Source organism: Protomyctophum bolini, assembly GCF_963924005.1.
Source record: "Protomyctophum bolini genome assembly, chromosome: 15".
Lineage (NCBI taxonomy): Eukaryota > Metazoa > Chordata > Actinopteri > Myctophiformes > Myctophidae > Protomyctophum > Protomyctophum bolini.
In genome coordinates, this window is record NC_137876.1 from 39,049,317 (window position 1) to 39,073,377 (window position 24,061).

At 40.8% G+C, this 24,061-nt stretch overlaps 1 protein-coding gene across 1 annotated transcript; it reads left to right on the plus strand.

Moving 5' to 3' along the window:
* wdr25 (WD repeat domain 25) lies at positions 1-23,513 on the plus strand. The gene is made up of 7 exons (XM_080783050.1): positions 1-43; positions 460-1,164; positions 7,556-7,703; positions 16,601-16,731; positions 19,444-19,614; positions 20,715-20,855; positions 22,805-23,513. Exons 2-7 carry the CDS (start codon positions 481-483, stop codon positions 23,024-23,026), a joined length of 1,497 nt encoding a protein of 498 aa, XP_080639176.1. The 5' UTR covers positions 1-43; positions 460-480; the 3' UTR covers positions 23,027-23,513.
* The last annotated feature ends 548 nt before the right edge of the window (positions 23,514-24,061 follow it).

Consider the following 24,061-nt stretch of genomic DNA (forward strand, 5'->3'; position numbering starts at 1 on the left):
CGCTTGCAGTTGCAGGGCATTGAGGGCAGGTCTAAACACTGAGGTATATTTGTTGAACATCTTCCCTAACTATTCATGTGCACAGCCACAGATATGCATATAGTGCAGCTTTTATAACAATTGCCGCAACAATTTTAAACATGTGAAACGTGAAAGTACCTTTCTCTCAGGCTGTTATTTATTTAGCCATGCTGATTTTTGCGTTGCGTTTTTGCGATGTTTCCGTTGGACTGTCGCTCAGGGCATGCGGCTAGTGATTGGTTAGCCCATACAACACCATAGTAATTTCGGTTTTGTATTTGGTGTATATATGCCTACTTCTATTATAAATAATGTACAGTAGAAATCAGCCCCCGAGTGTTAACCATGTGTAACACACCAAGCAACCATCAGATGGCACTATTGGGTATCTAATGAAGTAACATCTCACCTGTTGTGTCTCCTGTCCTTTTCCCCTAGGGTTTCCACAAACAGGATAATATGGCATCTTTAGTGGCTTATGATGATTCAGATTCAGAAGATGACTCTTTAAATCAGGAAGTTGGGTTCTCCTATGGACTACTGCCCAGTCCTTTCACCATTCCACTTGAAAAGGGCCAATTTGACAATGACAATGCAGTGGAACATCACAAACATAATGACATTCCTAAGGCTACCTCATATGTAGAAAAAAGTCTTTCTTCATTAACGAGTATACATTTACAGCAGCAGGGCCATTTTGACAGAGAAAAACAATACTTTGTAAGCAAGAAAGTACCACGTGCGTCAGACACCCTAGAAAAGTTCTCGTCACAACAAATCTGTCCTCAAGCACCACAACTGTCCAGCTACGTGGGAACGAGCGCAACAAAAAGACATCACACCATCCCACCAGGGTTTAGACCATACATTCCAAAGAAACAGAGACTTGCAACTCTTGCACAAAACGTGAACCCAAAGCCCCCAGAAGATAATGTTCCAATGGCTCAATCTGTTCGAATGTGGTCTGACGCATCTGAGACGGTGAAACCATACCTGGTTGGCACACCTGGCAGAGCAGAGATTCCCAGAAGACTTTTGATGAGCCTGGCAGGGCACCAGGGGCCCGTCAACACGGTGCAGTGGTGTCCAGTTCCTCCTCTGAGCCACCTACTACTGTCTGCCTCCATGGACAAGACTGCCAAGGTAATGACGTCTATCAGTACCCTATATCAGTAGTGCTTCCAAACTCCAAAACTTAGAAAAAGAATCACCTGCACAGAATTTCTTGACAGAAATTAGCTCCTGTCTACGGTGGATTTTTATGAAACAAAAGCTTGGCAGATTGAAAGAAGATAATTCAAGCTTGGCCTAGAGCTGCAATATTTGTGAGTTTAACGTCGTTTAATACAAGCAGATCGCAAAAGCAAATTGGTTGAATGTGGAGTCAATGGAGGGTATTTTAACTCTAGATTCATTTAGAGTTGACCTTTAGAGTTGCAAACTGCGGCTACTAGAGACCATAGCCGCAATTTGCAGCACTAGATTTTATTTTATAATGGGTTGAATCTAGAGTTGCAACACCAGCCATTGACATCCCATTCATTCAAACAGAAAACTCAGATCTGCTTGTATTAACGCTAAACTCACAGCTGTAAGGAAAGCTTGAATTATTATTATTAAGTCCACCATAAATGGTAAATGGTGCATTTATCTGAAGTGCTTCACATAGATTGTGAAACCATGCAAGGCAGCAACTTGCACATCGGATGCAATTTGGGGTTCAGTGTCTTGCTCACAGACACTTTGACACTAACTCTGAGGGAGCCCTATATACCGGCCACGCTACCCCCCTGAGCCACTCCTGTCCCCACCGTAGACATGTTGAGCTAATTTCTGCCAAAACATTCTTTGCAGTTGATAATCTTTGAGTGCTGCCTTCGCTCCATTAAGCAGCTATGTGTGTGTATGTACTGTATGACTCTCTCTGTGTCTGTATGTCCGAGCACGGTAAGTCTAACACTTAGAAACAAATATCACATCACAGAAATTCTTAGCAGAAAGTAGCTCATCATAATACTGTCTACGGTGGATTTTTTGGAAACAAACGCTTTGCAGATTTTTCCGTACACCTGCAATGTTGGTGAGTTTACCGTTGTTTAATACAAGCAGATCTGATTTTTCTGTTTGGATGAATGGGCTGTCAAGTGTCGCAACTTTAGATTCAACCCTTTATAAAAGAAAATCGAAATTGTGGCTGTAGAGATCAGTACACAATACACATGCAAGAATAAGAAATGTGATCGATTCATCACCCAGATGTGTGCATCAAGGAGGTGAAAGTGGTTGGTCACTATGACTGCCATTCAGTATAAGTGGCCCATGTTCAAAATTCTAAATTTGGACACATTGATTCATCACTCACATGGGGTTGGAAATATCACGTAATTTCCAGTTTGTTCGACACTGCAACCACAGCGAAGTCACTCTGGGTGACAGTTCAGCGTGTGGTCTGTGGTGTGCCAAATGTATAGCCTATACTTGTCTTGCACCGATTGGTCAGCTCCAGTATGAACCCTTGGGAGTACATGTTATCAACCCAAAAGGTTATCAGATATTACCCTCTCTACTTTTTTTTTGTCTGCTGACCCAGGGGAAATAAAGACTGGATATATGTGATAAACAGCTGATATCTGCTCTGCTGCCTTACCGTATATAAATGTACCACCAGTGACTTTCTTTAGAACCTTATCTATCACTGTCAGTTGAATGTATGTCAAGACCCATGGGGCTTTCCATCTCTCCTATATGTCTCTGCTTTACCTCCCCCTCTTTTATCCTACCTCACACTACTGTAGGTACAAACAAGCCTTAATTTCCCTACTGTAAAGGTCAAGTGATGCAGATGCCTGCAGACAACTAAATATTTCTACTCCGGATCGGAAATTGCACAACACCACCTCCGAGTGCCAAGTATTCATAGGCTCATTATTCAGGTGTCTGAATAATTAATCATTTAAATATTCATGAGGTGATTTGCATAAACATTCAGGAATTTTGGTGTAGCAGCAAGACAGCCATCTCCTCTGGCACCTGAAAAGCTCTCTCAGCAGATGGCAGAGACTGGGGAGAGTGTATCTGTCATGAATTTCTATGTTGGATATTCACTTCGTCTCAAGCACCCTACCAGGTGTTTTTTTCCTGACCAATTAAAAAATGCAAAAAGAAAATGTCCACCTATATTTTGAAATGCATCCATCTCTTCTCAATAAAGAATGCATTGGTCCTTTAGCTTATGCAGTGCCTTTGAATGAGTGACGTCTTCATGTCGAGGCCGCCTGGATAATGGCGACTTCACTAAAAACAGTATTTAGAGAAGCGGAATGGTTATCGAGAACATTATACCAGTGAAAGATTATGTGAATTTTTTGTTTAATTGAAAAAGTAGATTTTTAACCTAAACTTAAAACGCACAGAGAGTCATAGCAGTTTGGTATGTATGTTTTTTCTCTTTCTACCTGAACAGACTCCCACATCCCCTGAGCATTCTGTCAGTTCCTCCCTCACATGAAGTTAAGGCTATTATTATTCCAGCCTGTTTGCTGCTGTTGTCACCATGGCTACAGCAGGTGTACTGCACCGGTTTTAAGTTGATAACATGAATACCAATTTAGTTTTAATTACCATGAGTCATTAAGAAGCAGATTACCCATAGAGTCATCAGCAGGGACATGCTCTGCATGTGTGTTAAGTGGCCGGTGAAATTAAAAGGGACGCAAGAAAACAAGCACTCATTTTCTTCAGTGCATTGTTTATGTATTGTATGGGATTAGCGTGATTGCGCGCGCCTTTAATGAGGTGCCTACGCTGCGCACCATTAACTGTTTCACTCAATACAGCCTATGGACATAGCTCAAACAGCATGCCTATTTGTCGTCTAGTAGCCTATGTTTTGTCCAATATTTTGTGAGGCTTATACTTTTTTTTAACTCAACAAAGTAAAGACTCACGCACATCCGCTTCAATGCATTTTACTTTACTGCCTACCATGTTTTCCTGCTACCTTGAGATGGCAGTGTTTCCCTATGCGAGACATCATATGTCTCATAAATATGCTATTCCTGTTACGTTGACTGAGCAGCATGCATGTTGCTGTTTTTCAGCAACACCTTGCTTCACACCCTCACACAATTATCAATCCATACACTTGGGAGCAGTCCAAAAATAACTACACTGTGCTGCTCTACTGGAGCTACTGCAGGTGTGCCTTGCTCAAGAGCAGATTAACAGCAGCTTAAAAAGCGAGGGCGACAGAGTGTTTCCCATATATCCAATACATAATTTATAGATTTTTCAATTTTTCCACCGACAACATAAGACACTAATCAGATAGCAGGACAGATCACCTCTAGACATACGGTAGGCACCTAAACATGAGAAGTCATAATGTATTTAATCATCGTCGTCATATTTTAATTGAAAGTGTTCCTCTAAAATATGCTCAGTCTGTCAGTTACTTCCCCCTCTCCGTGAAGGCATCTCTGGGATTCCGTTTTGTAAAAAGCTGCAGATTGATAGGTCTCTCTCCCCCTCCCTCCCTTTCTGCTGCAGGGTTCCCAAATGCTGTTTCACTCTGAGTTGTCCTCAGTAATATGAGAGAGAGATTTTTTTACAAATGTATTTATAGATAGTATAGTATATGTATAGTTAGATACAATATTGCATATTACATCCACAATGTTCTTATGTGGGTCATCATGTGACACTGGGCAAACAAAGAAACCTTTCATCACTAGTGTAAAAGTGTAGCTAAATGGGTACTAAACTGACCCCCTCTGTTTGGTCTTGTCTTCCATAGAATCTCCTGGTTAGTTAGCCCTACAATAACTGTTTAATTCAAGTCCATACTCCATACTGGTGGTCTGGTATGTTTATCACATTGACTACAAGTCACAGTGTACTTGACATGACTGTTCATGTTCAAAACTATTCCGTAATTTGTTTGATTTTGGAGGTCGTCACTGGTTCCCATTCATTTCAGCACAGTATGAAATTCAATTTACAGACACTTGAAACTTAATCCCAACACAATCCAGAGAAGTCTAAACTAAAATAGCCCATAAAAAAAAGGTATACATTTACAAATTAAATTAAAACATAGGTGTAATGATGTGCTTAGCCAACATTGACTCAATTATTCAGGTAACTTCAATAATGTTTTTATGACTTTGGGGGGAATGTAAACAAAGGCAAAGTCTAAACACTATGCTGTTAAGAAAATGTCATATTTTATGTATGATATGCATGTATGATATGGCCAAAGCTGTAAATTGACAATTGGTTAATTTAACAACAGTGGCTGAAGTGGAAGTACAGTGTAGGTCAATTTCAGGCTCGGATAAAATGAAGCTTAAATTTCTGAATTCTGATTAGGTTTGACCTACTGTAGTTCTATATTGTTATTACAGTAACATCATGCTTGTCAACAGCAGTTTACAACTTTCTTACAAATTTAAGTACAAATACACTACTGCTGATTTATTCAAATCCTGTTTTCCATCCATATTTATGTCATTATTTCAATGGGGGGGAAACAATGGAAAATATAATTAGTATAAACTCTGTCAGCTTTCTTCTCATCATAAAAACACATTTTCAATTTGGGTTGGTGTAACTGGATAGCCAGGTTATGTTATTGTTATTAACAGAGAACCAGGGGCTTTTCTGACACTTCATGTCATAGATCAGAGAAATCCATTTCAAAATCAGTATGCTATTCCTCTCATCTTGAAATTGATTTATGGGGATCCACAAAGGTAATTAGCTTGAGGAAGTAAATTAGAAAGGGCTTTTTGTCATTTTATTTTTAATGAAAAAGAAATGTCCAGTTCACAGAGTCATTTAATTTCATTACAATATAAAACCTAGATTGTATATTCTCATATACAGCTCCTTCTCAAAAATTTGAATATTGTGCAATATATTATCTTCTGTAATATAATTCAAAAAGTGAAACTTTCATATATTCTCAATGAATTGTGCATACAGTGAATTCTTTAAAACCATTTTTTTGTTTTTATCTTGATGATGATGGCATACAGCTCATGAAAATCTCAAAATATTAGAATATTTTTATGAGACCACAAAGAAAATCATAGCTTCCTTAACACCTCAACAGTGCCACAGGCTGATCACCTCCATGCCACGCTCAATTGATGAAATAATTAGTTCAAAAGTAGCCCAGGCCAAGTATTGACTGCATACTACATTAATATACTTTTCAGATGGTCGGCATTTCTGGATAATAATTTTTTATAAGGATAATACGTTTTTTGGTCTCGTAACATATTATAATATTTTGAGATATGATTATTTGCTGTATACCATAATCTTCAAGATTAAAACAAAAACTGATTTTAAATACTGTATGCGTTAATTGAGAATATATGAAAGTTTCACTTTTTGAATTACGGAAGAAAAAAAACTTTTGCACAATATTCAATTTCTTTGAGAAGGAGCTGTATATAGTATCTTCCTATTAAAAAGTAAAGACTGAGACAGACAGACAGACAAACAGCGAGATCAGTAACCTTCTGGCATTGAGAATAGAAAGAGATTGTCAGTGCTGGAGGATAGAGCAGCAGAGACAGCATTGCACAGCATAACAGAAAAAGTATGTACTGTAACCGTGGGTAGATTATTGCTGCCGTGCATTGCTTATGGCAGCCGTAGGTTGCTTATTGTATCTGTAGGTTGTTTATTACAGCCGTAGGTTGCTTATTGTATCCGTAGGTTGCTTATTACAGCCGTAGATTACAGCCGTAGGTTTCTTATTACAGCCGTAGCTTGCTTATTACCGCCGTCGGTTGCTTATTACAGCCGTAGGTAGCTTATTGTAGCCCTGTGTTGCTTATTGAAGCCATTGGTTGCTTATTACAACCGTAAGTTGCTTATGGCAGTCGTAGGTTATTTATTGCAGCCGTAGGTTACTTATTGCAGCCGTAGGTTGCTTATTGCAGCCGTGGGTTACTTATTGCAACCGTGGGTTGCTTATTGCAGCCGTAAGTTGCTTATTATATCCGTAGGTTGTTTATTGCAACCGTAGGTTGCTTATTACAGCCGTAGGTTGCTTCTTGTAGCCGTACTGTAACTTCCTTAATGGTTTTCAGGTGTTTTTTCCCCCTCCCCCCACCTGTGTAGACAGGAATGCAGTGTTAGAATAGTCTGACATCTTCTCTTTGCATCCTCCTGTGTTTTTTTATCGTCCAGGGCAGTAGTGGACAAACTGTGGGTCATAGGCCGAATGTGTACAGCAACCGTAGAATGGCAGGGAGCCAAGTAATGTAAAAAATTAAATAAATAAATACAAAATATAACTTTTATACATACTATATTGCATAAAGTAATTTCTATGTTCTAATGTGAATCTATTGATAATGTTATATGTTGTTGAGAATACAGTTTGTATTACATGCATTTGTTTATGTACTTTGGAGTGCATGCTTGTATGGTGTGCGTGCACTAGATTTTACTGTGTATTGCCCTATGCCTTGAACTTAAATATGGCCTGATGCACACATATACTTGATTGTTGCAGGTGTGGGATGGAGTGGAGAGTGGCCAGTGCCTGAAGGTTTACACCTGCCATGCAGGAGCAATTCGCGATGCCTGTTGGACCCCCTGCGGGAGACGCATCCTCACTGGCTCCTTCGACAACACCGCCATGATTATAGATGTGGAGACAGGTGAGTGCTGTTTGCAGATCTGTTTACTAGGCAAGGTTGTCACAATTAGGAGTAGGACATAATCGCTTGATGGCAATTATTTAAGATACCGGTAATCACATTTTCTTTTCTTTGCCTTGATCGTCATAATCTTTTCCATTCATCTGTATGAATTTGTCTGGAAAATGTTCATGTTCTGAAATAGTGGAAATGGTAGATCTGGAGAGGATATGATGGCTTCCTGTCATCATGTAAACTGTAAAGTTAGTTGATCTGCTATAATCTGCTAATCTGGAGGTGTAATATCAAAAGTCGGCCTCCTGGTGGTGCTATAACAGGCCGTTCTGGGACATTTGGGGCAGAGGTTCATCGTTGGCATCTAGGGAGTGTGTGTGCAAAATTTGGCATCGACCGGGTTAACGACGCACGCACACACACACGGACGGACGGACGGACGGACGGACGGACGGACGGACGGACGGACGGACGGACGGAGTGCAAAACATACTCTCTCCCCCTGGTGGTGACAATAAATGATTATCTTACAGTATAACGACATGCCCAAAATAGGGATGCAAGTGATTACAACACCTTATAAATATGCTTTCTCCCCAGTAAATTGCTGCTGTCCTAGGAGGAAACCATTTAGAAACATTTTGTGTAACTCTAAAAGATATCAACAAGAAAAAACTTCCTGAAAACACTTTTATTTTGACAGTAATGAAGTGTATCCAGCAGCTCATTGTGTTTTGTTGGCCCTTCTTGACTGAGCATACAAGGCTTTGTGTAACATTTTCAAGAAATCAATGAATTCACCTTGACACCAGAATGAAACAGACAATCTGTCTATAATATCAATGCAATCTGTCAACTGACCTTGAATTTTAATCGAAATTAACTTATTTCCTATTCCTATATACTTTGGCTATTCAAAAATAACAGATCTACTATTATAAATGTTGAACATTTGTGCAAATCTTTATTTTCTTAAAGCGAAAAACCTTAACTCAAATCCTTGCTTCTTGGGGTCCCTGGAAAAAAATATTTGGAGATGGGGGTCCTCGGCCAAATACATTGGGGCTTCTTGATGTACGTTTTCCAGAAAACTGTTAGGATAGAAGAAATTTGTAGAATTGGCTGATATCAAGATGATTGAAATATTGAGAATTAGTATTCACAACAATTCAATAGACCATGCCTGAATGGTACAAATATAAGAGGCAGGTTTAGCTGTTTCCTACTCTCCACTTGCAGAATATCGCCTCAGTCTTTTATTACAATATGTTTTATATGAATCACCTTTTATGTCACTGTGTATGATCTCTATTAGGCTATAGCAAATGGCAAACAGAATTATCCAGCATTCATAGACTTTGTTTTGCATCGCCCATGGTGTCCACCCCATCTCTTTGCTCACCGTATTCCCATGATGACTTGCTGCAGTTTGCACTTCCCCTCTCGGCACGCCTGTCGATTCTGCCAATAAAGCCTTACGGATAATAGCTTGGGCGACCTATTAAACACATAGGCAGCTCTGCGAAGGGGATCAATACTAGATATATCACCACAGGAGCACTCAGCATGACCTTAGACCAGGTCACAAACCACAAACAAACAAATGTTTAGTTTGGTCTTGGTCCACATTCTGCAACGAGTCATTTTCTTTTGAATCCAACTTTAATTTACGAGCATTCATTTACTGAATGTAATAATTTAGACAGTGTGCAGATAAAGATCACACCTGTGTGAAGTGAGTACCGTGTGGGGGTCCCCGGAACATCCAGACCCCCAGGAACGCGGCCAGGTGGGCAGCTCGGTTCCGACGAGCCTTCCCGCGTCCGAAACGGTGGAGAAGTGACAGAGTTACCGTGTTGCAGCGTTCCGTGCTTGGACACCTACGTACACACACATACATACACGTACGCATACAGACACACAATTCAATTAAATTCAATTCAAAGGGCTTTATTGGCATGAGAAAACATACGTTTACATTGCCAAAGCAGAATACATAGCTGACACACATAGCTGAGTAATGGAGTAATGGAGTGGAGGCACCGCTCAAAAAGAAATTCATTGTATGTGCTACGAACACATCTGTCATAAATCTACAGCCCGGTGTGCAAAATGTTTTTGATTAACCTGTATGTCAATAGCGAAATTAGCACGTCAACAACCTCGTAGATTGTAAATCGTCCGTCTGTCTGTGAGCAGCTAATCTCAGCACAAACTCTGCCCCGAGTTTTTCAGATCGGTGGGTTATAGTGCCACAAGGAGTGGCAAATCATGGGAGATTTTTGTGAAACTTTGCATGCATATTCCCACTAGGCCGAGGAAGAAATGCCACCCTTTTCACATTGGCCTGTTATGGCTACAACAGCAGGGTGATTTTTGCAAAACATAGGCTATTCTTTGCACAAAATGCACAAAATCATGCCGTGAAAGGCAGAAGAAGATGCCACCCTTTTTCACAATTGGCCTATTATACCACCACCAGGAGGCCACAATAACCTAGCGGAAACCTGTGCTCACTGTGAGTGTCTCGTTTTGAAAAATCTGAAACGCAGCGTCCGATTGCCGTGAAACTTTCCACGCACATTCCCACTAGGCCACCGAGCTGCCATTATTTGCAAAACAACTTTTTTGGTATTACTCCTGTCCAAACATCATGCAAAAATAGCAAATCTAAAAGCTCTGCCATTGCATGACAAAGTAATTAAAAAAAAGGCATGAGTGGTTAATAATCAGTAAGAGCTGATTGCGTTCTGTTAACCCTGTTACGCCGGACCCTGGCCCTTGACCCCTTCTTCCACCGCAGAATACATAAGGGGAAATTATTTTACAGGGAAGCCCAAGCATGCCATCATCTCCCTTTTCACCCGGCCATCTTAAGTGTTTTCTCCATCTACAGTAGTTCATGTGTCCAGTTTAATTTGTAGAGTCCTTTATCCAGTTGCATTGTCCTGCAGACAGGCTGTCACTGCTGAATAGCAATCTGTAGTGAGAGAAAGGATATGCTGATAGAGAACGGGGCAAGGAAAGGTAGATGATGAGAAAGATTGCAAGTGAGAGAAATTGATAGAGAGAGGCAGAATGCATGCAGAGAGAGGGAGCAAGAGAGCTGGGGAGTGGAATAAATGAATTTGATCTGAAGGGCATTAGTTTGAAGTGGCATCTGTTGCACAGGTTTCTAAGCCAGCCGTAGCCAAAATGATTGTCAGAAGTTGGCATACAAAAACATGGCCCCATCCCCCCAGGCTGGTGTGTGTGTGTGTGTGTGTGTGTGTGTGTGTGTGTGTGTGTGTGTGTGTGTGTGTGTGTGTGTGTGTGTGTGTGTGTGTGTGTGTGTGTGTGTGTGTGTGTGTGTGTGTGTGTGTGTGTGTGTGTGTGTGTGTGTGTGTGTGTGTGTGTGTGTGTGTGTGTGTGTGTGTGTGTGTGTGTGTGTTTGTTTTCGTTTTCTCTGTGCATCATGTGTAGATGACAGGCCTTGAGTCTCCTACCCTGGTCCCTGCAGGCTACAGCACCCTCCTCCATGTGTACGATGTTGGATGTTGGAGTCAGACCAAAATCCAGTAGTAAACAAGGAAGGTGCCAGTATGAGAAAAGGCTTGCGTGTTAACATTTTCATTGGAGACAGATCTTTAAAAATTATATAGAGAGGATTTACCTTTTTGCTGTCCCACACTGTTTTTCAGCAAATATCCAAAAACAAAATTAATTTGCCAATAAAAGTCAATTACATCATCCAAAAACAAAGCAGCACTGACATCTTTTGGGCAGTCCTATAGAGTAGATGAATTGGCAGAGAGCTGGCCTGGGAAGCAGAAGGAACCCGGTCCGACTCCGGGCCCTGGCAATGTGTTGAAGCATCCCTGAGCAAGACACTGCAGGATCAAATGGGTCTAGTTATTTATAATCTTTTCTGTTTAAACCATGTACCAAACCATGTACCAAACTACCAATACCAACTTGTGAAAGTTGCATTGTAGTTGGTAGTATGCATATAAGAAAATAGTCTTACAATTAATCTCTTTAACGCCAACATTGTGTAATAGTTTTGTACTACTGCCAAAGGAGATAACACTGGACGATAACTTCTGCACTACTGCTGCAACACTAGCAGCAACAACCACAATCGGATGGCGGCAGATTAACATGGGAGTGGATTGAAAGCGGATATGCTTCTTCTCAGCACCGCATGCACAATTGATGTGGCTGTGCTGTGATATTTATATTTAATATTTATATACAATATGTTTGAATAGAAACCTGCCAAACAAGTAGCCGGATATTCATGTATTCATGGCCAGCACACGATACAATGTGTGAGAGAATATACTGTATTAAAGGTCCCTCAAAACATATACATATATGTTTTTAGTTTTGATCAGCAGACCCACTACAAATCCTGAGTCTTCAGTTCACTCTCAGATTGTACTATTCGTGCATGCGTTTAATAGTTTCATAACATTTACCGAGTGGAAGGACACACCATAAGATTTGTCATTCCAGTTACATGCTTGAGGAAGTTCATATGTACTGTGCAAACTGCTAGTGTGTGGGTAATGTTGTAGTGTTGATGTCATTCCAGTTATACAAATGCTTGTGCCCAGGCTCCCAGCCAACACATGAAATCAAGAATGCAACAACAGTCAACAACACAAATCATAAGAACACTGGTGGGATTTGCATGCTGGTTTACCTGCCATTACTTTGGAGAACAAATGTACTGTATGTCCAACCTTAGCCTGTGTGCAGCCACAGTACCACATCCAGATCAAACTGCCTTGATTTTGATAGATTCTGTTAGGAAGCAGAATATGTATTTGATGAGCCCCATTTTCCACTGCTCTGGGGGTTGTCATCCATAATGTTCTACGCTTATCAATGCCAGTGGTACAAGAGGATCACTCAGTTATTTTACAGAAATACAGAGGGATCTATAGTAAGATTGCCAGGATTCCCTTTATCTGCCTTCTCAGGCAAGCTAATTAAAGTTGCTTAATTAAAACGTGCATCAGAAGGCCTCATTATTTTATGCTGAAGAATTTGATTTCTCATGTTCTTATCCAACCATGAGCTTTAAATCTAGAAGACAGCTCCTCATGTGGGTATCGCCACGGGTAAGCCAATTAAACGGGAGCGCTTCCTGCCAGACAATCACTGGCCAAAAGAAATATCCTGTTCAAACTTTGGATCAATGTGATTGAATTGAGGAGACAGCCAGCTTTACCATGAAATGAAATGAAAGAAAGTCCACTTTTCCTGCGGTTTATTGTCTCCACCAGGCCGAAGGCATGGGGAGAGAGTATGTTTTGCTGTTCGTCCGTCTGTCCGTCCGTGTGTCCATCCATCCGTCCGTCCGTCTGTGAACAGCTAATCTCCGCCGGCACCGTTAACCCGGTCGATGCCAAATTTGACACACGCACTCCCTGGATGCCAACGAACGGCCTTTTATAGCGCCACCAGGAGGCCAACTTTTGAAAAGCACATTTTTGGATATTATTCCTCCAGATTCTGTCCAAAAATCACTATATCTATAGTCCTGTGTTCAAGATGGATCTGTCCGATATTTCATATTCCATCCTAATTGGCTAACATTGGCTTTCAAAGTTGAACGAAGCATGCAATTTACGTGAGATCTTTCACAGACTTTCCTACTAGGCTGAGGAATATATCCCACCCTTTTCACATTGGCCTGTTATAGCGCCACCAACAGGTGGATGTTTGCAAAACATATTTTTGGAACAAAATGCCTCAAATCATCCAATTGCCATCAATGGTGTAAGAACAAATGGCACCCTTTTCACATTGGCCTATTATAGCGCCACCAGGAGGCCACAACCTGACCTGGCCTGGTGGAGACCTGTGCCCCGATGCACACTTTTTCTAGTTCGCTGGGATTCATTCTCCTTTCTAAAAGTTGACGTTGATTTCAACTCTTCTTTTTAGTTTTATTGCTTTACTATATACTACATAAATTGCACTAGCCTACCATATACAGTATATAAATTATAATTATTTTATAAAAAATCCCTTTTAGAAATCGCTTTTTCTTAGTTTTGTTGGCTAATCTGTTGTTTGTAGATTAACGAATGAGGAGCTACTGGACCTATAATGTATAGAGGGTGTATGCGCATGCATAAAGTGAATGGCAAATCGAGTGGCAAAGTGAGTTTAATGTTGTTTAATGCAATCAGAAAGTACTTTTCTGGTTGGATGTATAGGTTGTCAAATGTATAGGTTGTCAAGGCAAGAAAGTAGTTTTTTGCCACTCAGTAGGTGTTCCCGCATAACCGGGTATGATGATGATGTCACGTGCATACCCTCTATTGAGTCTATTCTATCCATTATAGCCATCAAAGCTGCTGTGTCAGAAGACACGTGAGAATGAATGTGACCCGACCAGGATGCTTTACCAGGCTACAGAGCTGCTGCTTTTTAGTCTGGTTTAGTGCCTAGCCAGACCCTTACGTAACCGCCTTCATCATTTCCCAGGGAACCAATTTTTTCTTGCACGCTTTCAGACATAATTATATTCAAGCCCCTCAATGTTTTTGTTTCATTTTTGAAGCACAACATTCTCTGCATTGATTTAGGTTAAGCTGACTCATGGCCCCTAGCCAAAACAATGAAGTTCACTTCACTTTTATTTTTCTTCATCTTTCATCAATGATATTTTCTAAAAAGTATCTCGTTTTGACAATGTGCCTGGGTATGTCCTATCAGTGTTTCCCAAACAGTGGGCCAGGACCCATTTGTGGGTCGCGGTCGCGGACCCATTTTTATGGGTCGCGACTAAATATCCCCCTTTTTTTGTTTACTGTGCTGCTTGGATTGCATGACCTGTACATCAATTGTGTAAATGACAGGCTTTTCCTTTTAGCCTCTCTTGATCATTTTCTTCATGTCAATGTATTTACTGTAAAATAAGAAATCCCTTATTTGCCGTTGACCCTGATATGTAGGCATTGGTTTTTGTGGCTGTAATTTAGCTCAGCTAAACAAATCTTTCATTTACAAATCACAAAATATGATGGCTCATTTGATTTAGAAACACAACTAATTAAATGTATTGATCATAGCCACACATTCTTGACACTAGTGGATTGGGTCATAGCAAAACACTCATATATTAGACTGAACGAATGGTTTCAGCAAAATCTGCTGAGGGGACAACATAATTTTAATTTTGAGCCCATTTAATCTTCTTGACTGTATAGACTATAGAGTATACACAACATATCTAAATTAATTAATTTCCAATAAATCTGGAACCAATTTAGTTCTTAATTGAATACCTTCCTTTAGCCATTTAATATTATTCTAATGTTACTCTCACACTAAAGGTTTATACTAGATGGCTAATACGTTTTGAAAACATAGTGAAGAAATTCAGCATTATTGCGACTGTAGGTCTCAGATTACTATGAAAATCTGCAAAACCTGTCAGTCACGCTAAAACTAGTCAGTCTAGTCCATCCGTCCGTCCGTCCGTCCGTCCGTCCGTCCGTCCGTCACACCTTGTGACACGCTCCTTATATGGCCGTCTCCATATATAAAGATCACGACACTGACCTCATCAAACCCTGCCATACATGGAGACGACTGGATCATCACCTAGACCTGCATATGGAGCCGGCCAGCAACTCTACATCTGACCTCAAACCCTTAGATCTCCATATATGGAGCTGACTTGTTCTGACATTCCATATGTTGATCCTCCCCACCCGTCCTTCCTCTTCGATGTCCATTTCAGCTCTGACATTTATTTCAGACATGCTCTAGTATGTGAAGAGTCTGCCTGTGCTATTAACTCATTTTGGCTAAAACATGAAAAGATCAGTTTTTCTCCTCTCCTGAACAGTTTGTCTTGCTGCCATGACTGTCTCTGTATCAAAAAGAGTCACATATGAGTTTGAAAACTCATATATGTGAAGTGACTTAAATGATGACACAGAATTGGCTTTTTTGATTGCCATGGGTACGGCGTTCCATAGCCTGGATGCTTGGATGGCAAAAGCCTGGTCAGCCCAAAACACTGAAAACATCAAGTCAAATAACAGGAAGGTACAATCAAATCAAATGTACAAAGACTATACATACCGTAAGTTGCATGATCAACATTTGTAATGGATAGATGGCACTACAGAGGGTAGAAACGCTTCTTCTGCAGGTGGAAAACATATCCACCATAACACAAATAGCAGCATGTACCATATATAAAAATCAGTTTCATGTGCATCATACACACACAATGCACAGACTCATACATATAGAGTGCATATGATATGGCCTCCTGGTTTGTTTCAGGTTGATGTGTTTAACAGCAGTATCAACAGCAGTGATATTCCCCAGGCAGCGATGGAACAGTGGTAGGGTAATTGCTTAGCTGCCTGTGGGGGCTCAAGGGGATGTTGGAAATCAGAGATGGCATAGTTGAGCTGGGTATTGCAGCTGAACTGGTGGGGAGGGAAATCATCACGCGAGCAGTGGGGGTGGATGGAAGGAGTGTCCGTCTGGGAACGGCTATGCGTCAAAGTGTCCTTGTCTCTAACTGCTCCTGATGAGCAGGTTGGTGCCTTGCATGGTTGCCTCCATGTGGTGTGTGAATGTGTGTTTGAATGGGTGAATGCACATTGTAGGTGCATGGATAAAGGCATTATAGAAATGGGACACACGACACACCCACCTGAACTTTGGTGAGCGTTGCACATGATAGGAGTTCTTTGTATCACAGTGCTGACTGGTTTGGGTTATACTATACATTGCCCACACTCAAAAGATTGTAGAGCTACTACCACTGTTATTGCAATACAGAGCAAGATATCAAGGATTTGATTAAGATCTAGAAAAGTTGTATGAATGATCTCTCTCTCTCTCTCTGTCATGTTTGTCTTTTGTACGTGGATACACAGGGCAGTATACAGCCAAGGCGGACAACCAGTTCAAGGTGATGTGTGTTGCCATCCAGCCCAGTGACCCAGACGTGTTCCTGTGCGGAGGCTACAGTTCAGTGGTCAAAGCGTGGGACTCTCGGATTTCCAAGGTCAAACATATAATGTATATTTAGACATTCATGCTTTTTCATTGAAGTACTTTGAGTAGAGGGGGTGACATGTGGCACAGGTCCTGAGGTCAAACCTTCGACAATGTGGTTGTGGCCAGTGCCTGTAGGTCTGTTGAGCCACCGGGGTCGAGCTAATTAACCTCTTTGCTGGCGGGGTCCTATTATCATTGACTTTATGTCATTGGTTTTCCTTAATAGACTCAACTTCTACAGCTATAACTGATGACACAAGCATGATATGTTATTAAAATTATAATTGAGCCACAGACAATGCAGAATTCATCTAAGTCTGTTCATTTTGAATTAATTTAAGAATTGTGTTGCTCTGAATCCGAATCGTTAATCCGAATCCAATTTAAAAGCTTTAACAAACTTTATATTGTTAAACCCATTCACTACCTTTGAATTAGAATGCTCTCACCTGAAGTGTCCCAAGAGTGTACCCTGTTGCTCCAGGGGGCGCTAGGTTTAAATCACCAGGGATTGGTTCTGTCAGTAGGTGTCAATGTGGGTTTCGGAGAGAGAATGAACCAGGCCACAGCAAATAGGTTGTTAAATGCATCCTGCAGCCCTGTCAGTCTTAGCTGTGGGTTTTATGCTTTATTTCTTTCTTTATTATTTTTAACTCTGGGGTGAAATGACCCCTCTCGGAAATGAGGGCTAAGAGGACCCTCACCCTCCTTCAAACACAAGCTTAGACCATTAGTGTGAAGTCATGCCAGACAGATTCCTGAGATTGTGCCTCTATATAGGATGCAGGGGTTCGTTACCCTGTGTTATGTTAAGGCCAGAGTTAAGCTTTGGCCTACATTAAAGAGAGAAGAGATTTGGGGGCTTTTAGTAGGGGCAGGCCATCAACATCGTTTTACCTCTATGGAAAATAGAGTTTAAAGAGCCTGAAAGAATTTGGACACGGAAACAAAGGACTTAAAGTATATCCAAGTTACTTTTATCTTAAGTTCAGATTCAGAGCGTTACAGTTGCAAAGAGATAGAAGAGAGATATTCTCCACAAAGTTTCAAGATACTCTGAATAATATCACATCAATTGCACAAACATTTATACCAAGAAGATGTCCAACGTATCAGTCCACTGTTGTCACATTTCAATAGGTTGAAATGTCATAACATAGAGAGGTGTCATAGTGCTGTCATGAGGAGACGCATATGTGTATCGAAGATTCATTGCAGACGGTCAAACAGTTCATGAGGTATGCATGGTCAAAGTTTGCATTTTCAATTGAGTGCTATAGCGCCACCCTTTGGCCAATGGTTGTACAGTAAGCTTCACATCCTCACCGTTTGGCATGGCCCTCTACCAATTTTTTAAAATAATAATCATAATATCTGGGATTTATATGTGTGCATGTTGTGGGCTTCGCATCCTCACCGTTTGGCATGACCCTCTACCATATTTTTGTAATAACAATAATAATCATAATATCTGGGATTTATATGTGTGCATATTCAGTTACATTTAGTTTATTTTGAGTGGTAGGAACAGCAATGGGACTATGTTACTATGTTAATATGTTGCTATGTTACTACTGTATGTTACTATGTTTAGAGTACCAGTAGGGGGAAAAGTGGCGCTGTTGTGCCAGAAACGGAGAGAGAGAATGAAATTGGAACGATAACAGAGAAGAAATTGGAACGATACAAATTGGAACGATACAGAGAACCAATAGGAACTGAAATTGAAACGATACAGAGAACCAATAGAGGGGAGTTGCACCACTCAGTTCACACGGGTGTGATTTTTGTATTACATTTGGACAACAAAATACATGTAATGTACATCAGTGCATTTAGAACATGGCACGATCTCAAAGGTCCAAGGCACAAGTCCATTTGACATAATACAGTGTCCATGCCGAAAAAGGGAACAGGGAGAAAGAAGCATTGTTTATCGAGCCCTACCCCTGGCTCAGTTTGCATAAATAAATTAAATTGTCAGTGTATCACAGTGTTTACAACACACTTCAAGAATTCATAATTAACATGGTGTTTTTGCACAAATACAGCATAGTATGCACGCACGCAGGCACGCACGCACACACACAGTCACACACACACAAACACACGCAGCTCTGACATACCAGGTCATGCATTTAGCATGTGTGTCCTGGTCCACCTACTGTATATCATGCAGAGATGTATCGTCTAAGACACCCTCGTGCAATCACTTAACACTATTGGCTCTTTTTTTGGTTGAGCAATTTATTGACCAGCTGTCATTGATCTGGATGCTTCAACATCTTCCTCTTTCACCTCCTGTCCGGTTAGATCTGCACTATTCTCTTTGGTTAAACAAGTAATGTGAATGTGTCTTTGGCGGCCACAGCTTGGCGGTCAGAGAGACCACCTGGTAAGCAAGCGCTCAACATGACTAACTGAGCAGCCATCAGCTGTGTGAAGTTGAAACGGAATTTCTCCCACGGGATTACTAAAGGTCTACTAAAGTGATTTAAAATTGCCCCCTCTCCATGACTCTAACATAACATAATGTAGCATTACCCAGTTTCATGTGTCAAATCTAGAAATGAATTGATGTTTTTGTTTCTAAATAAGAAATAAACTAACACAGAAGCTGAAAGCCTGAAGCCTACAACGAGCAGTTCTACAGTATGTCTTGTATTGCAAGGACTTTGTGTAGCTCATTGTTAATTTGCCTTGTATTTCCTATTTCCAGGTGGTGAAAGAGTACAAAGCAGGGATTCAGCAGACCTTGGACATTCTGTTCCTCAGAGGAGGTGCTGAGTTTATTACCAGTACTGATTCTGTCAGTAGAGACTCTGCTGAACGCACCCTCATCGGCTGGGACTACCAGACCACAGCAAAGGTCTCCAACCAGATTTACCATGTAAGGAACTCTGTATTAGGACTGGCCAATGTATGAATGGGTATTGTGTATCATCTCTCATTGTATAATTAACACTACAAATCAACCACCAATGTATTTGTGAAATATTTGAGAATACCAGCTGAAAATAACAGTTGTAGTTCTATTTCCTGTTACCATCCAGTGTAATGAGATGAACATCAACTGGGCAATTTGTCATTATTATTATTATTATTATCTATTCCAAATAATAATAATACATCAAATGTATATAGGAAAGGTCTTAATACCCTTTGCTTTACAAACAATTAACAAACAAAACAAATTAGGAGAGAAAGTTTCAAGGTATACCTAAACTGATATTGTGATTAATGTGATATGCAGGCATGTGCATATAATTGACATCCTCCATATTCACCTGCATATTGTATAGTGTATAGTACAAACCCATCCATTTAGCTGTCCATTCAGAAATTCTCTTGTCAGAATCACCTAAACAAAGCACCCCTAACAGAACTATAACATTCAGATGGTACAAACGGTTTTAACCTTTCTATATGTGTTAAACCAAGAGAATCAACTTAAAAACCAAAAAACGTATACCATGAAATGGCACGTACTGCATCTACAAAAAATTGTTCAGATTTATTTCTTTTTAGTTAGCTTGTTACATCAGTTAATATAGGCTACTCTTCTTCTCTTCCAATATAATAGTCTATGCACAATGCCTCATGTTGTGTCGCCTTTTGAGCTTGTGGATTGGGTAGTTTTGGCAAAGAGATTTGGGGCCCTATCTTGTGCCACTCTTATGCCTAAACGTATATGCCATGTTTTACTATTTTGAAAAACATTTTACAATAGTTCAACTAGCCGATCTACATCAACACGTGGTGAGCTTGTAGATCGGCTATTTGAACTATTTTAAAAGGTTTTTTTAAATAGTAAAAAATTGCAAATTCGTTTAGGGATAAGGGTTAAGGGGTGGAGCAAGATATAGCCCTTGGTGTAGATGGAAAAAAGCTGATACAGAGCCAACACTGGTCCAATTTAGAGAAAGATGTCTAGAGGGTTTAAGTGGTTGACACATTTTGACAGTGTGACTATGATGGTTTGGCCCCTAGGAGAGGTACACGTGTCCCAGCCTTGCCCTCCACCCAGCTGAGGAGTACTTTGTTGCTCAGACCAATGGCAACTACATGGCCATGTTCTCCTCCCAGCGGCCCTATAGGATGAACAAGAGACGGCGCTATGAAGGACACAAGGTCAGTGGAGAACGTCGTAGCCCAAGGCAAGCCGCATCTTGCTGTCGGGCAGAATCCTTTACACTACCTCCATTCACGCCTTGCTTTGTCGTATAAGATGGTTGCGCAAAAGTAGTGAAAAAAGCCTATCTACAGTATAAGCTCACAATGCATCGCATCCTGACGTGTCATGATGAGCTTGTACACTAGTATCTGCTTCTAAAAAATATGACCCACTGATTTAGAGCTCAGTGTTAATTCTGACAGGACACTGCAGTCAATGCTTGTGTCACCCGCTGATTCCTGCCAAGACCCTCTGACAGACTGACAGCAGTCAGTCTGCCATTGGCTTTTTGGAGCGTTCTTCATGAATGTTTCATCCTTCCTATTCCTGCTGCAGAATATGCATGTTTCGCTAAAGGTTCTCAACCTCTTCGGGCCGCTACCACACAAAATAATAATATTTGAACCGGGGACCCCCCCACCCTGACAAGCACTTGGATAGGAGTTGCATTTGGTTTGTCTCTAGATAAATATTGTGAAAATGACAATTTGGCCAATGTTTGACCCGTTTTTATAGTATAGTTTGTTGAGTACTTTTGATGCAGTAAAGGTCTTTTTTTTCTTTACATCATTTTTTATTGTCACTTCACTTTTATATGGGGTCTCCCCGAACATCATGTGGGGGTTGAGAACCACTGTACGAAACCACCTCCATCCCAGCTTCTCCTCTTTATGCTCCTCTGTTGCTGATGCTCTGTTTTGTAGTATGTGTCTGTCTGTGTGTATTGTGTAATCCACGTAACTCGAGAACCGTTCGCCCCACCGACTTCAAATTCGCATCGTGTGCACCGGTCGGTGTCGAGTCGGTCGGACCCACGGTTGTCCAGAACCACCCCAAAAAGCTCTCTGCTCGGGCTCTGGACAGGGCTCCTGCCCAGGGTCCATATATGGAGCTGGCCTGTTCTGACATAATTTTGACGTCTACATATACTTCATATAATATATATTTGGGCATGCCTGACAAAGAACTCCATATATGGGCATAAAAGGGACACAGACAATATCTGGGTGGGGCATTTCCAACTTGCATTGTTCCAAGTACGCCTGTGCCAAACGGGCACTGCTGTAGAGGCTCCGTGGAGTCCCCGGGCACTGCTCTAGTATCTATAAATGCACCAAGTCTCTGTACGTCTGTGTGGGTGTAATCCATGTAAATCGAGAACCCTTATTTTAATATCCATATAATATAACTTTGTATTTGGGCAGGGATATCCCAGAATAAAGCCATGTCACCAACCATAATAAATTCTTGAATTACGCCAGTAATATATATACCTTACGCAGATGTAAAATATTGCAAACATAGCCCACACACAGCATTGTGAACATACAGTATACTGTATGTTTATGCTGTATGTACAGAATGGGATCCATCCATAGCCCCTGCGGGGACTCTGTGAGACTGTGACGTCACGCCCAGCGCAAAACAAACATGCTAAATAAAATGCAATATTTCCAGAAAAAGGAAAAGACAGGGAATGCAGCGGATACTGGTTGGAAAAGCTATTGGTTTTCTTCTGTCATAAACAACTGTAACAACTATTTAGTGACAGGCTACATTGGGCACTGTAATCTGTAAATCAGCAAAATTAGGCTTTTAGCATCTAATGAAAAGAGGTTATTCTGTAGATCAAAGGACATGAACGTGCCAAAAACATCTGATCTACAAAAAAAAAAAATTGCAGACCCCTGCTGTACACAACAGGTTCTCACCAATATTGTCCAGATTGTTATGGAAATAGGCCAATGAGGTTAAGCACTTGCACTTTCTTTTAAACTACTTTAAATTTCACAGTTAATTTGGTTTTACAATACCCATGATTATGCTGATGGAAGTACTATTTTGGTCATAGGTGGGAGGTTGAGCTGTGTGGCATGACTAATGCATCGAGTCTTGTCTTACGTAGGTAGAGGGATATGCGGTGCAGTGCGAGTTTTCTCTGGACGGAACTTTACTGGCGTCAGGAAGCTCCACCGGCTCTGCCCACTTCTATGACTACCAAAGCGCACGCGTTCTGCACACTCTTCAAGCTCACAGCCAGCCGTGCCTGTGTGTGTCCCTGCATTCGGTGCTGCCTGCCACTGCAGCCACTTGTGATTGGGGTGGTGAGATCAAGGTCTGGCACTGACGACTGTAAATGGGCAATTCAACGAGAGCCAGAGAAGGCGGTTGAGGGACTAGGTGACTAAGAGAAGACGATGGACCATAATATTAGGCTCGAGCAGCTTGTGATTTCATCTCCCATAATTACTCGGCATAAGTTGATGGATAACTTGGTGGGAAAACTGTTGGCAATTGTGCACTTTGTGAATCCAGTGAAACATTGGGAGAGAACATAATTATGCTTTCGTTGTATATACTATAAATCGCTTTTTTGGTTTTACATTCAGATACTTTCCACACTTTCACTTCCTTTATATTTATACCTGAGTCAGACAATATCTCAGGAGGGAAGCATCTGGACAACGCAAACACATGATTGTGGGCATTTGACTGTACAAAACAGTCTGTTACTCATGCTACTGTAGGTGCATCTCATTGTCTTGTAATCTTGGCGGGTGGGCATACCAGGGCATACCACATTGCAAAGGAGATATCAAAATAAATTGTATTATAATTAACATTAACATCAAAGGCTAAAATGTTACAAGTTTTATTATCTGAAGAAAGCAGGCTTTCTTCAGCATCAAAGACATGCGCACACGCACACACATGCACACACACATGCACACACACACACACACACACACACACACACACACACACACACACACACACACACAAACACACACACAGAGACCTTATTCCATTTATATAATGACTGGTGCTTCACTCAAAGTATAGCTAGGGGCTTATACTTTGTTGTGTTCGCTTTGATATGGTCTCTTGACTCTCTTGTGTTGTTTGAATTTACTGTAAGAGTTTTTTTAAAGTCACAAGATAACTGCATTGTCAGATACAATTTGATTTTAAAATGATGTTTTGCATGCATATTTGTTTACTATTATTGAATGCATTTATTTTATTTTATTTTTGTCTTCCGTTTCAAACGACGTTTCCTGGCAGCTGAATTTGTGTCTCAACAAAAAGAATGTGTGAAATTTGCCATGTCACCTACAGTATGAGCACTGAAGGGCAGACAGGCAGAATGCACTACGTTATC